A 15,311-nucleotide genomic window follows, 5' to 3' on the forward strand; every position below is an offset into this window, starting at 1 on the left:
GGGGCGGCGCCGGCATTATGCAAATACCTGCATGCCAAGTTCATTGGCGTTTCTTATAGTTCTCGAAGTAGATAGGTCACCCGCGAAGCGGTTCCCAATTCGTCGGTCACGACGTGACGTCTCCGTTCCCTTCCTTCAGGGAACGAGGGTTACATACGTAACCGAGACGTTATGCTTATTGGTACACCACACCATTTACGTAAAGCTAAGTCGGTTACTTTGCCCGTTGATGGGTCAGTTATGGGGTTGATTTTTGATTCAAGTTTAACATTTGAACCTCATATTAAAAACACTGTTAAAACATTCTTCTTTTATCTTAGAAATATCGCAAGATTACATACAACGCTGTCTTTCTCTGTTGCTGAGAGGTTGATAAACACTTTTGTGTTTACCAGGATTGATTATTGTAATGACTTGCTGGCAGGGGCATCTAAAGTTTCCTTAAACAGTTTGCAGGTAGTGCAAAATTCAGCTGCTAGAATCCTCACTAGAACTAGCATGAGAGACCATATTACCCCAGTCATGGAGTCTTTACATTGGCTCCCTGTTGGTTTTAGAGTTGATTTTAAAATTTTGATGCGTACTTACAAGGTTTTGCTTTCCTCAATCTCATTTCAACCAGTAGAGACACTAAACCATTGGTGTTCATTGGTAATGTGTTGCCAGGACTTTCATTGGACAACTTCAGAGGTGAATTGTCCTATCATAACAAACCATGCAACAATGGAAAGCTTATTTATTCAGCTTTCAGATAATGTATAAATATCACCATATGACTGATTCTGTGGCCCAGGGTCACACGTGTTGATCGTTTGTTATTCGTTTCATCTGCTGTGTTTAATCATTTAATCCTTCAGATTTATATTTCAGTGAAAAACTTATGTTTATAATCAGTAAATAAGACACGTAATAGATGAAAATCACCTGAATTTCATTTCTGTGTTTCTTTCTGCTGCTGTTACAGGTAAAACAAAAACATTGGAAGTGAATGAAGAAGAATCTGTCGATCTCAAAACTGAAGTTACTGACATAGAGAAAGATGATCTGATAGAGTGGAGATTTAAAGAAACGCTCATAGCTGAAATCAGTCCTGCCAACAATCCTATCATATATCATGGTGATACAGGTCTATTCAGAGATAAACTGGAGCTGAATCGTCATACTGGAGATCTCACCATCAATGACATCAGACAAAAACACACTGGAGTTTATAAACTGAAGATCATCAGAGGAGGAAAAACATCATACAAGAGATTCAATGTGATTCTCAGAGGTGAGTAACTGAAATGTTTCAGTGTAATAATGATTTTATTAGGCTCAATTTTCAAAATGGCCCATCAGGTACTTAAAATGACCATTACTCCATTGTATTCCCCCAAAACCAGGAACACTGGTGCCGGATACATGTTTTGACCATGTAATATTTTAATAAGCATATTTGAATAATAGATGAGTGATTACAAGTACAATTATATATTAAAGAAATTGGTTACAAGCATATTTATGCAAAGTACAAGAAATTCCATATTTCTCCTTTCCCATATTGTTTTGCCTAGTGTTGGTGGTTTCTGTAATTCATAACCATTCTTTTGATTTCAAAAAAAAAAAAATTCATTAGAACTGTGTGGTACTGTAAAATTTGTGAAGGCCCAGTACCGTTAACCCCTTTTATTTATTTATTTTTTAAATTTTAGAATGTTTTTTTTTTGCCTTTTAATACTTTTCTTATTTATATATATCTTTTCTATTTACTTCAGTTGTTTCCTCTTCTTCTGGTTTATTTTGTATACTTTTTTGCACTGTGACCTTAACTAGATTTACCATTAGTCGTCACACTCTTTCTCCCATAGAGGTTGATTATAGTGATTCTCACAATTCCCAACTTGACATGGTCCACAAGTAGTCCATATGCCCTGCAACTGCACTGTTGTGTTCGGCAGACTGTTGTGCAATTACAGTGGATCATCTGCAGTAGGCTTTCTGGAGCAGCAGTCTTTCCATTGCATAGACCCCACAGGCCAGGTCGTGCAAACTCCCTTTACTTTGGCTTGGTTACCTTTTCTATTAAGTTTAGTACCACTTCAGCTGGGAGTACATTGCAGTAGTCCAGTCTGGACAGGACAAGAGCCTGGGACTAGAACTTGTGTAGTACTCAGATAGAAAAGGTCTAATTTTACTAATGTTGTAGAGAATGAATCTACAAGAGAGGGCGGTGCTGGCAACATGCTCTGTGAAACTAAGCTGACCATCACTGACCAAACCCAGGTTTCTGGCTGTCCGGAAAGGCGTAATGGTCAAAGAACCAAGTTGAATGAAAAGATTGTGATGAATCTAAGGGCGCACTCACACTATCCAAACCAAACCGCGCTCGGGCGCGTTTGACCCCCAAAGCCTGGTTTGTTTGACTAGTGTGATCGCTCTGTTCCGTGCCCGGGCGCGGATTGGTTAATCGCGCCACGGCCGGGTTGCAGAGGTGGGCCGGAGCGCGGTGAATTGCGCTCAGGCGCAATTCAAAAGGTGAAGACGTCAGTTGCGCGACCACTCACGTTCATCTGCCTCCGTAAAAACCTTTTAATGCGCACAGCGGGGTTACGTGAATGTCCGAGCTGCACACGTGACAGATCAACTAAGCAATATGATGACATGTGAGAGGGCTGTTTGTAAATAAAAAACACAGACTTATCATTACGGTTAGGGTTGTATGAGAAGGGGAGGGTTGTAGGGGAGTCATGAATGAGCTTTACAGATAATGAGAAAGAGCAACGCGAAAATGAAGCGCTCAGTATGAAAAAGATTACTATAGGCCAGGGATGGGCAACTTCGGTCCTGGAGGGCCGGTGTCCTGCAGAGTTTAGCTCCAACTTGCCTCAGCACCTGCCTAAATGTTTTTAGTATGCCTAGTAAGACCTTAATTGGCTGCTTCAGGTGTTTTTAATTGTGGTTGGAGCTAAACTCTGCAGGACACCGGCCCTCCAGGACCGAAGTTGCCCATCTCTGCTATAGGCTATGGTCTTGTAACTCTGTTTTTTCTTGTTTGTTTGTAATCTAACGTGATACGCCGTTATATGCAATTTACCCACTAATGGTCAAGGATTTCCGTATACCCATTTAAAAAAGTGTGAAAATCCTTAACAGTGTGTGACAAACCTTTGACACTTTCATTCATAAGTTGACATCTGAATCACTCACCATTCGCATGCTCCACTTGCTACTTTGATGGGTTTAACCTCATATACAGTCGGCTATTTAGTGCATTTGACTTCATGGGGCACTGCTCGATCCGATCATCATATGAAATCAAATTATCACGGCGCAAAAGTGACTGTAAAGCAGACGGGTGTATTCATGTTGTTCAACAAAAGCCAAAAGAATGACATCAGAGTACCGCGAGAGCAATTCGAGAAATCACACAGAGAAGTCTGCTTTCTAATCGCTCTCGCGGTACTTTGACATCACCAAGCGGTCTGCGTAGCGCCAAATGAAATCCAATCTGCTCGCAGTCTGCAGCTCTCACGACACTAACCAAACAGTGCCTGTGGAGAAATAAACGAGTGAAGCAGAGCTACGAAACATAACAAAATCCGGAGAGTTAACAACGCACATATGACTATGTCAACATTTAAATCATCAGTCCAGTTTATTACTTCATCTGGAGGTGAGGATGCACTAAATTATGGCCATGTTGATGTCCTGATGGTTTTTGATATAATCCACTAGCTAGCCTAACTTTCCTGTAGTTTCTCTTTCAGCATGTTTGCTAACAGAATCACAGTTTAAACTTCTGAAAAGTGTTCATTTTTATATCTACGTTCAAGGTTTTAATGTATTACGTTCATATCAGACGCAAAAATTAATTAATGATCATCTTCTCCACTTTGGTTTTTGGTGTCTAATATTACATGATGGTCTTGTCATAATTATTAAATTACATCCTAAAATCTTTTGTTTTTCATTGTTAAACACTGCACCACTTAGGCTATATGCACAAAATACACTTGTTTATTATGTTTATAACATTATATGGTGTGTAATAAGGTGAATGTTTATCAAGACATATCATTATTTTCTTAAGCTAAGTCTAACATAATGATTTTAAATGTTGTTATGGGGTATTTTTTAATGTGCATGATTAATTTGGATTTGTGACATCCCTTAAAATACATGATTTAATTTTAGACTGGGCTTCTGTTCTGCTATAGAGACATAGGGGCAGTTTCCTAGACAGGTCTTATCCTAGTTCCAGACTAAAATGCATGTTTGACGCACACACCAGTAATGTTTTTTGTAAGGTTTGTTTGTAAAAACTACTTGAATTCCCTAATATAACCTAGCAATAGGCCTAGTGCTGGATTAATCTAAACCCTGTCTGGAAACTTTCCTAAAATATAGTTCTATGATATATTTTTTATTTTAGGTTGTTTACTGTATGTGTGCACTCTCAGAAGATAATTTACACAAGCTGTCACTGGGGTGGTACCCTTTCAAGTAGTACACCTTTGTACCTAAAGAGTGCATATAATGGGTACAAATGTACCTATATCTGTACCTAAATGGTCAATATTAGGAACCATTTAAAGGGTACCGTCCCAGTGACAGCTTTTGTTCTGAAAGTGTAGAGCCCAAAATTTATTCAAGCCCAGGGGCCTCCACCCTTTTAAGTCCTTGTAACGATATTACGAACCGAACCGAACGATCGCGATACACCACCCACGATACGAATCGCGAACCTCCTGTGCCGTGTCGCGGTACTCTCACGCCTCCTGCTGCCCATTGTTGAGGTTAATGTCACTTATCTCTGACTAACTAATCTATTTATAAAAAAATATATTTGCATATATTTGATTAAATTGTATTAGTAACGACTAATACGAGCTTTTTAAATGCTGTTCTAAATAGTATATTCCAAAGTTACTGTTTTCCAAGTGCATGTCATGTCATATCACGTGACTTGGGAGTGAGCGCAGGTCACAGGATGGCTGCTCCGCCTGAGATTGCAGATCCCCCGGACACATTTTAGTCTCTTGTGTGGGAACATTTTGGGTTTTCAGTGGAGTACAGGAATGGAATTCGTGTCGTAGACAAATCACACACAATCTGTCGTAACTGTGTGCGTGTGCTTGCGTTCGCGTGTGTGTGTGCTTGCGTGTCAGATCGGGTTAACCGAAGTGAAATAGAAGAGCGCGAGATCATTCTCCAGAACAAAAGTAAAAATGTAACAAGACGTCGTCTGTCTGAGGTAAAAACACGGGGTTTACACGTTTGTTGCTATTTTAATCGCAACAGAGATTTGATTTGTTTATTTTTGCCTGTTCAGCACAAGATCGCGTGTTTAATCGCCTACGCTGTCACTGTGAGAAAAAAAAACATTAATTCATCTGTTTCATGATGTTAAACATGTAAAGTGATGCATGGTGTCTGTTTATCTGTTCTCTTCTTCACAAATAATAAACACATTTTAACTTGAATGCCTTTTTTGTAAGTCCATGATTAAAAATGAACATGTAAACAAAAATTTTTTTATAATTAAAGCATGAAATGTTGAATAATAAGTGATGGCAGAATTTTTAAAAGTGAAAGTCTAAAGTTGGGCGTACACGGTGCGAATTCTGACGGTCGGGAAGAGTGAGTTTATGCGAAAATAATTCTCACGACACGAGTGAGTTTATGCGAAAATAATTCGTACGCAGTCACGCAAGACAAGATTTTACTGTACGACTTGACGAATTCTGACGTAAGCATTTTCGCACCTTTGAGTATGAAGTAGGCTACCTTTCGTTGTAGCAGAATGTACAAAAAAATAAAACAAGAAGAATATACGGCAAATATATTGGCTTAAGTGCAGAAAACAGCCTGGAATTTCAGTTCTTTTTTATTTCTATTTATGGATTCCGAAATTGCGGTGAAGGAATTTCTCTGGCTGGGATTGTTCGTGCTAGCGCATATGCGGTTTTACCGTCTTAATATATCATGATTGTAGTGCCAAGTATAATATCTATATTGCTATTATTAATGTTACATATTGTTGCTTTTTTATAAATATGACCGTTTTAAAAACAAATTCAGTGAGCCTATTTATTTATTTGTAAATGCAGAATGATGAGCAATGAGGTAAAATGCAAGGTAAGCTAACGTTACACGTCTTTCCCTTTATGATTAAATTAAGACAATACATCTACAGCAAATATTAATTTGTAAAACGGAAATCATTTAATTTAATATAAAGCACATTGTCTAGGCTTGTTTGCATTATAGTGCAAATGTACGGACCCTCGGTCAATGAGGTGTCTTGAAGTAAAAGTGAGCATTTGTGCTCCTGTAACTGTACAAAATAAATACCATATAGAAGGCATTGCATATTAATATATGGCATTTTCTCAGTAGGCCTATGTATATTAATACATAGCAATACAAATATAGTATGAAAACAAATTAATCATAATTTAAATAAAGTTTCAGAGATAGCCTACATTTTTAGTCATTTAAATATTCTCATCATTTCAGAACAATCTAAGGCTACCATAACAACTTACATTGGGCTATATCGTGTGTTCCTTTGGTCGAAAATATGTAAAAAAATATATATGTAAAAACACCGAACAAAAACGTTTAAGCTCACTCGAAGCTCCATAATAATGTGGAAAACGTCGTCTCCGCGTATGATGATCATGTTTAATGTACTCTCTTGTTCGTTGACAATTTATTTTGCATTTATTACGTATAAAAAGTGTAAAACAATAAATGCATATCTTATAGCCTATTAAACATGGACATTCCGTTGCTTTTTATTCTCTGTCGCGACAGCCCTTTTAATATCCATTCATTTATGAAACTGTACTACAGCGACTTTGGCACAGCTTGGATTACACAAAAATTGCGACATTCTTTGTCCACCCTGTACTGTTTAAACCAGTGGTCTCTGCACGGAGACTAATAATTTTTATATTTATTTATTACATATTTTAGTTGGCTTATTTTATGTTTAGATTGTAAATAATGATAAAACGTATTAACAAGTAAAGAAAAATCAACAAGTAAAACAAAAAAGTTTTAATATTAAAAAGTAGCCTAGCCCTCGTTTTATGCATTGTGGTAGCCCTTATAGCCTAATCAGAACAGCAGTATAGCCTAAAACAACTACACTCCCTCCTTTTTCCACACACATCCAAAGCTGTGGCCTGACATCACAAAAACACGTATGACAGGTTTTTCAGGCAAAGAAGCTGATCAAGAGGTCGTCACTGAAAGGACCTGTCATATTTGTCATGATGTCCGGTCACCGGAGTGTGTGTGTGCGCAAATCATAGAGTTGTCGTCCAGATTTGAGGTAGCAGTGCCACATTTGTCTTTCTTCTTCTGTGTTTTGTACATTCTGATTGGTCAACTTCAAGTGCTTTGCCAGATCGTCTCGTTCACCCGCACCAACACTACGAATTTATACCGACATGTTTAAAAATTATCGGGAGGTCGTGAGGTGCTCGTAACCTGCTTGGCTCGGCTCGTAATTCCTCTCACACGGTGCGAGCCGCGAGCATACGAGCATGAACGATTTGCTTCCGAGGGGAAAAAATCGCATGCGAGCCCCTACGACAGCAAAAATCGCACCGTGTACGCCCGCCTTAACGCGACCTCTGGTGTGTGTGTGTGCGCCTGCGTGCGTGTGTGTGATGATTACCTTGATTAGTTCATTACTGATAATAAACCCACATTTTACTCAGATTTACAGATTCATAGTACATTTATTTCATGCATTAGTTGACTTCAACAGTAACATTTTCAGCATTTTAGCTAGGAATGATATTCATCACCTGATAAACAGCTAATTACAGTCCTGCATTACTAAAGTTAAAGTTTAATTGATTTTAAGTTTGTTTGCCAAAGTTAATAAAGAAAACGTCAAGTTATTTTTGTCGTTGTTATTAAGTTAAGTTAATCTATTGTTCCTTAGCACTGCTGGTAAAATGACAGGAACCCTACATCCACAGCAAACCGAATCGGACCGAACCGTGGCTCCAAAACCGTAAACCGATCCGAACCGTGCAATTGGTGTATCGTTACACCCCTAATTCAGGTGGGTTCCAGTGTTAAGAGAGAGCTTTACTTCCTGCTTTTTTCAAACAATCGCATCTTTAAGACGAAAGCGCACCTGGACTCGGATCGATAAGAAGTACAGTGTGAGTGCGTGCATCTGGGGGAGTAGGGAGGGGTGACAATCGCACTGGGGCAAGGTTTGGTTTGGATAATGTGAGTGCGCCCTTAGGGCCAGATGATATGACAAGCAGTTTTGTCTTTGCGAAGTTCAGCTGGAGATGATAATCCTTCATCCAGAGTGGCATAGCAGAGGTAGGAAAACCCATGTTTCTCGAATTATAGAACCCAGGAATGCCATGTCAATGTTATAGAAAAGAGCAGTGGTCCAAGCACTGAGCCTTGAGGTACCCCGGTATTGAGACCTTGGGGTTCAGAGACTTCACCTCTCCAGAATACTCTAAATGACCTCCCTGAGAGGTAAGACCTGAACCATAGTAGCGCCATGCCAGAGACAACCATAGCCTTGAGGGTCGACAGGAGGATGTGGGGATTGACAATGTCAACAGTGGCAGATAGGGGAGTAAGGTCAGTACAGATTATTTGCCCTTGTCTGCTTTAGAGCTTCCATGACTGAGAGCAGCGCATTTTCAGTGTAGTGACGGCTCTTGAAACCAGACTGGTTGCTGTCTATGAGGTTATTTTGTGTGAAGAAGGAGGACAGCTGGTCTAAAACCACACGCTCAAGAGTCTTGGCAATGAAGGCAAGGAGAGGTACTGGTCTGTAGTTTTCTAGCATTGCAGGATTAATTTTGGGTTTCTTCAGCAGTGGTGTTATTCGGGCCTCTTTAAGAGCTGTGGGGAATGTACCAGTGGAAAGAGATTAAATTGGTCTTGTGGGTGAGAGCAGGAATAAACATTGGAGGAATGGCCTGAAGGAGATGGGTGGGTACGGGATCTAGCGGGCAGGTAGTCAGGTGGTTATTAACAAAGATTGTGGAAACATCTGGTTCTGCTAGAAGAGAGAAAGAGGGGAGCAAGCATGCATCAGAAGTTTGAGAGGTGGCAGCGCAGAGAACGGACTGCTGATAGTGTTAGTTTCCTTCACAAAGAAAGAAGCGAAATCGTCAGTGATGGAGTAGAGGACAAGAAAGTACAGGGAGGAGAAAGGGTAAGGGATCGGCAAATGACCACAAGCCGGGTATCGAACTCGGGTCCCAGAAAGTGCGAAAGCACCCCATGTTGGAGCGCTGCCCACTACACCATCAGCTCCTACGGTAAAACTAATCTTGCATTTAGCGATTACGCTGGTAATGACGATTCTCTCAGACCAATCAGTTATATACAGTGCTTTTACATCATGTTTAGCATAAGCTCAGTTGGCTTGGAACCTCAACTGAGGCTGTACTAAAAAAAGTATTGTTTACTACGTACTGTACCTAGTAAAAGCCCCCAAAAGTGAGCTGAAAAGCTTCATCCTGGTTGCCAACCAGTTTCCATTTCCACATCTGGGTGGGGGTGTGTGATTTAAGTAGTCAAGGATGTATTTTGTTTGAACAAAATGGAATACACTGTGCTGCCAAAAACATTTCAATGAGACAAGCAATATCACATGCCAGTATTCTCTTCCACCATCTTCTTAATTGCTAACATTTGTTAATTTAGTTTTGTTAGGTTTAGTATAATGCCACTTTTACACTCAAAACATCTGTAGAGGATGCATCACATATGTAATACCTTATTCAAATTGAAATTAATAACCATTTTAGAGGGCTCACACACATGCCTCTGTTCGGGCTAATTCAGAGTTGTTTATGATTAAAGTTACACAACTCCAATTTAAGTTATTTTTTGCTGCAATACATTTTACATTGAATGTCAAGTCTGTGTTTTAGCAAGAAAAGGGTATGTGTCTAAAAACACATATTGAGTAGGAGTTACATGGCATAGGCTACATCGTTTACATTTTTTGGTTCACCCCAAACAAAGATAAAACCTTACAGTAATCTCACAAAATCATGCATTCCATAAGTATATAATCAATAATCAAAGTCCAATGGATTCATAGACCCCGTAATCATGGGGTTAGACACCAATATTACTTGGCTAGCTCAAATAATGAAGGAGTTGGGATATTTTAATGGATTCATGCCTGTCTTGGACACCATCTTGAAAATTACAGCTTTCTAGTGGTCAAGCTTTGGTAAACTTTTAGTATGTTATTAGGCACACCTAATACTACAAAAAAACAGCTGAGAAACCTTTTTTAGAATTTTTTTAGGGTTAGGTGTTTTTTTTTCAAATATGCAGCCGCTTACTTACCTGTTAGCTCCTCATGTCTGTGTCCTGGCTGTTGCTGCTCTGTGAAACTCCGTGAGAGATGTGGGGGATGTGCACGTGTCAAATATTAAAGCGCATTATTTACTTCAGGTGTGTGTGAGGGAGAATGTATGATTCAGTTATTCAGTACTTATTCAGTTTAAGTTCATTTTTAATGTAGTACTTATTCGGTTTAAGTTATGGTTAATCATTTGCAGTTTTGGAGTTCATATCACAGTTTTTATTGAGTGAAATGAACTTTTTTTTAAAACATTAAGTTAAATAAACTTATTTCGTTTAGTGACTTACACTGTTACGCCGCATTCACACGGGGCGTAAACGTTGACGCTTCCCATTCACTTTTAATGGGTGACGTCAAGCGTTGGCGAACTGAATTGTGGATCCGTCGGCGCCGCGGCAGTGCCGTTGCTCGCGGCAGAAGTTGAACATTTCTCAACTTTTCAAGCGGCAACGCGTGTGTCAGCCAATCATATCGCCTTATGCAAATAACCTAGGCAGAGCCAGCCAATTACGTTTATGAAAGACCGGAGCTTGTGTTGCGGCCACAGTGATTGGCTGTTGGCCACGCTTCAGACAAGCCTTCCGTTAAGCGTTAACGCTGACGGACCGTGTGAATGCACCATTAGGTTTTACAGTGAATTACATTTAAATGTATGAAAGTATATTTTTAAAGACAGGAGGACAGAACTTCTAACCACCACTGCAGTGTGTCAGTGTTTACAGAACTAGACTCACTGGAAAGTATGCCAACTTCTGCACTGCTACACTGTATTTGCATTACCACTAGTTTAAGATAGAAATTACACTGATAACAGTGGTAGTCATCTGTTGTTGATATAATTATAGATTTTGTATAATTGTTTCATATTTATACAAGGCCGAGCAATCTGTGCTTTTGTTTTGTTTTCTTACTGTCAGAAGATCTCCTGTGAATTTGTGAAGTTTTGATGTGTTTTGGTTAAGATGTTGATCAAAGAGTGTTTTGAAGGCATTAAAGTAAATTTCTTTATCTTAAGTTTTTTTTTTCTCAATTTCTGAGTTGGGTGTCTAAGTCACCAAATCCAACCTCATAATAATCACTGTCTTGTAACCTAAAACATAACATAATTTTGAAACATGTCAGCAACTCCTAGTTACTGATAGCTGGTATTGAAAACATTTTTACACAGCTGGGTTAGTTGCCACACAGTGTTACAACGAAGCCTCGGATATACAATGATAATGAAATGAAAACAATGTAAATACTATCTATCAAAATGATAACTGTTAATACAATATCAGAGGAAAATAACTAGACAATTATAATTTTTTGTCTTAATTGTGCAGCCCTTTCAAAAAAATCAATTTATATCCATTATTGCGTAATACAAGGATGTTTAGATGAAGGATTATGGATGGATGAATGTGTGGATATCTATCTATTGTAGGCAGATATATAAACAATATCCACCTTTAGTATATAGACAGAATTTGATTGAATTACTTGTGTTTAAACCAAATTTAGATTTTAGGTAAGATATGTTCATTTTGTGCTACCAGTGCTTACATTTTACTGTTTTTACGATTCGTCTAGCAGGCTAATTAGGGCCGGATTATCCATAGACGGGATTGGGTAAGTGCCCTGGGGTACCAGGCAATAGGGGGGCACCAAGAGCTCCTGCCTGCGACCAGAATGTTTTTAAAAGTATTCGCGCATGTGCGGGAACTGCAATCGGGTTTTAACCATTGACTTTGGTTTTAATCACTCATTTGCATGATGCATCAACTGTGCCCAGTTAATTCTACCAATGGGTCTTCACAGCCCAGGTAAAGTCAACACATCTCACTCAGAAGACGTGCACGCGTGTTGTAGCGAATGGAGGGGTGATACAGGAAAGACATTGTCAGAAATAGCTGGGCATAAGTATAATACCAAAGCTTGTCTCTCATATGATCCTCTCGTGGAAATGCTGGTCGTACTCTGCCTGTGGTCCGTAAGGACTCACTTTTAGCTGTTGCTGGGTGAAGCAAATGTTGTGGTCCATGGGGCTGTGAGGATTTATCGTGCAAATGCGCGTTTTCTCAATGAATGAATTTGAATGAATTATGGTGAAATGCCGCCACATCCAAAGGCTAGAGGGCATTCTCGTGTAGAAACGCCATTGTGCCACAGAAGAAGTAGGATTACAAACTAGCCTGGGTGCCAGCCGATCTTAGCCCCGCCCACAACATTTTGAGGAACGGGAAGATCGGTCTGGAGTTTCACCGTTGAGTTGCTACTATGCTCGACCCAAAGCTGGTCGAACCAATCAAATTGTCAGGGCGGGCTTTATATGATGATGGACAGATGATCAGTAACGTAAATCAACCACGTCACCAAAGAGCGCGTGTGTTGAATCTGTTGTTTACAACGAAATGGCTGCCGCGGTAGAAATCAGATGTGTGGACTCTGACATTGAGTCTGTTCTAAAAGATATCGACAGAGCATTGATTTTAAAAGAGGAACAGAGAAACGCGAGCAAGGCATTTGTTGATGTTTTTGCCGTCCTACGGGATTCGACAAAAGTTGTCGCACTTATGAAAGATCAAGTTAAAGAAGCAACTAAAATGGGTATCACGGCGATGCAACTCGGTGTGCACGACGAGATGGATATAACAAGCAAACGTAATGGGTATCGTCGTGGATGAAGTTCAACTAATGTACAAATGGTAAGAGATAATCTTACTGTATGACTTAATGTGATATAAATGAAATGTTGTAAACATAGTAGGTGTTGATGTACGTTCGCAAACTCAGACTTGTAGTGTGTGTCGTAGCGAAATAACTAGCAGTTCGGTCAAGCTGCAAATACGTCATTTCAACATACGTCTCACACCCCGTTGCTCTGATTGGTCGTAGGTCTATCCAATTGAGTGCAGAGGCATTTTTCGGTTGAGACACGCCTCATAATTATAGCTCAATGGAGCGGTATCAGACTCAAATTCTGACTAGAATTGAGTATGACAACGTCAGGCTAATTACAAACGCTATTCCAGGAAATGTCTAAAGGAATATTTATATCGATGTTCTCTAGATTGTTTCAGGTATTTTCATGATAATAAAGAATATTTTGAATGATTTTGTTTGAAAATTCACATTATACATGACTCAAACTCATAGTGATATTAGATTGATAAGGACTTCCTACTGATCACAGAGCCATAGTACACGTACAAGCTGTGCATGAAACACAGAATCGGAGTCTTGCGATTCAGAATCGATTTTAGGCAGGACTTTTTAATGGGGAACGCGATGAATCGTCACAGCCCTAGTGGTCCAGCACCTGTTTAATCCATCGAGGTACTGGTGAGTGGTGTGGATATGACAAGGTTGGAGTCTTGTGGCTGGCATGACAGGTGTCATATCAGTGTCAAATGTCATTTAGTCATCAGGTCAAACACAATGGTTGGTTGGCTTGTGTCATGCTGATAAAAAGCACCAGGGGGAGTTACACTTCAGGCTTTTCACTGACATGTTTCTAGCACACTGACCACTGTTTGGTTGGTTTGTTTCACTTGGCCGGATGAGATTTGTTGGAGCATGAAGTCAGGCTGGTGTGCCTGGGGTTTCCAAATCTTCTACCCAACCTCAGCCATGAATTGTGTGCACCTGTTGCATGCACATGTTCTGTGCACGTGTTTACTGCTGGTGGTCGGACCTGGAAAACAGTGAGTGTTGCAGTGGGTCAGGTTTGCTTACCCACTTATCACCTGCTCTGTGCGCACAGCTAGGGCTGTGAAGATAACCGCATTACTGCAGTAATGTGATGCCTACCACGGTGCTGAGGTCATCACCGCACTTTTTTATATTTTCATTATTTATTTATTTAGCTGGTGTTACAGAAGTGCATATGGTGTATGATATGAAATAATCACAAAAGTCATTGTTAATCATAATTTATTGTCTTCCATTCTGTGTTCAACAGGGTGTCCGCGGATCCTTAAAGGGTCGGTGAATTTGTCGATTTTATTGTTTTATACTGTTGTCTGATGTCTACTTATGATGTTCGCATTGTTTTTACATTCAAAAACATCAAAAGCAATAAGTTATATGATATTTTGTAACATGGATTAGTTGCTCTCTGGAGAAAAGCTTAGTTTGAAGGGGCGGCCACATTGAAGACCTGGACGTAAACACCCACTGCTATGATTGGACGGCTTCATTACCTGTCATTACATGTGGGGAAATGTTATAAAAACATTAATGTGTGAAAATAGCAGCCGAACACAAATATGTTTGAGCCACAAAAGATTCTGGGTGCTAAAGATGATACACATAAATGACAATACGTATATTAAAGTAGAAACAAAACTTTAAACTCAACGTGACTAAAGTACCGTATACAACACAGTAAGCGCGCATCAGATTATAAACTGCGGCTGATAAATCCTTATCAATAACTTTGTATATTTCTATTGTGCTTGTGAGGTTGCTCTTAGATACACGTAATGTTACATACCACAGTTATATGATAAAAAAAGCTTTGTTGAGTGTTGGACCGTTCAAACGCAACATGCCTAAAATTACCGTATAAAACACAGTAAGCGGGCATCAGAATCTAAATTGCGGCTGGTAAGTCCATCCTTATCACTAACTTTGTATATTTCTATCGTTATATTACAGTTGTATTGTTAAGTGTTGCACCTTTATTAATCGTTTAATGTTTTAAGTATATTAAAACAGTCAAACATACGTGTTTAGACATGTATGTTACAACAGGACATATCAAGCGATCTCTTCTAACAAAGCAATAGTGAAACGCAGTAAATTAAATAAAGTAAAATGTCTTACTTACTGCTGTGTCATTGTTGTCAGATCCAATATAAGTGGTGCTTTTAATCACAGTCTCTCTGCAAATCCAGCATCGACTTGCTTCTTTACAAATGAATCCGCAGTACACAAAGTAATCAAACACTCCCCACACGAG

At 39.4% G+C, this 15,311-nt stretch overlaps 1 protein-coding gene across 2 annotated transcripts in view; it reads left to right on the forward strand.

Moving 5' to 3' along the window:
* The window catches only part of LOC135721226 (uncharacterized), a 165,508-nt gene that overhangs the window by 57,995 nt on the left and 92,202 nt on the right, over nucleotides 1–15,311 (forward strand). For both annotated transcript variants that reach the window (XM_065243418.1, XM_065243417.2), the window contains one exon: nucleotides 965–1,273. In XM_065243418.1, the coding sequence (XP_065099490.1) occupies nucleotides 965–1,273 (309 nt within the window). The remainder of the gene's footprint in view (nucleotides 1–964; nucleotides 1,274–15,311) is intronic.

This window comes from Paramisgurnus dabryanus, chromosome 24, assembly GCF_030506205.2.
Source record: "Paramisgurnus dabryanus chromosome 24, PD_genome_1.1, whole genome shotgun sequence".
Lineage (NCBI taxonomy): Eukaryota > Metazoa > Chordata > Actinopteri > Cypriniformes > Cobitidae > Paramisgurnus > Paramisgurnus dabryanus.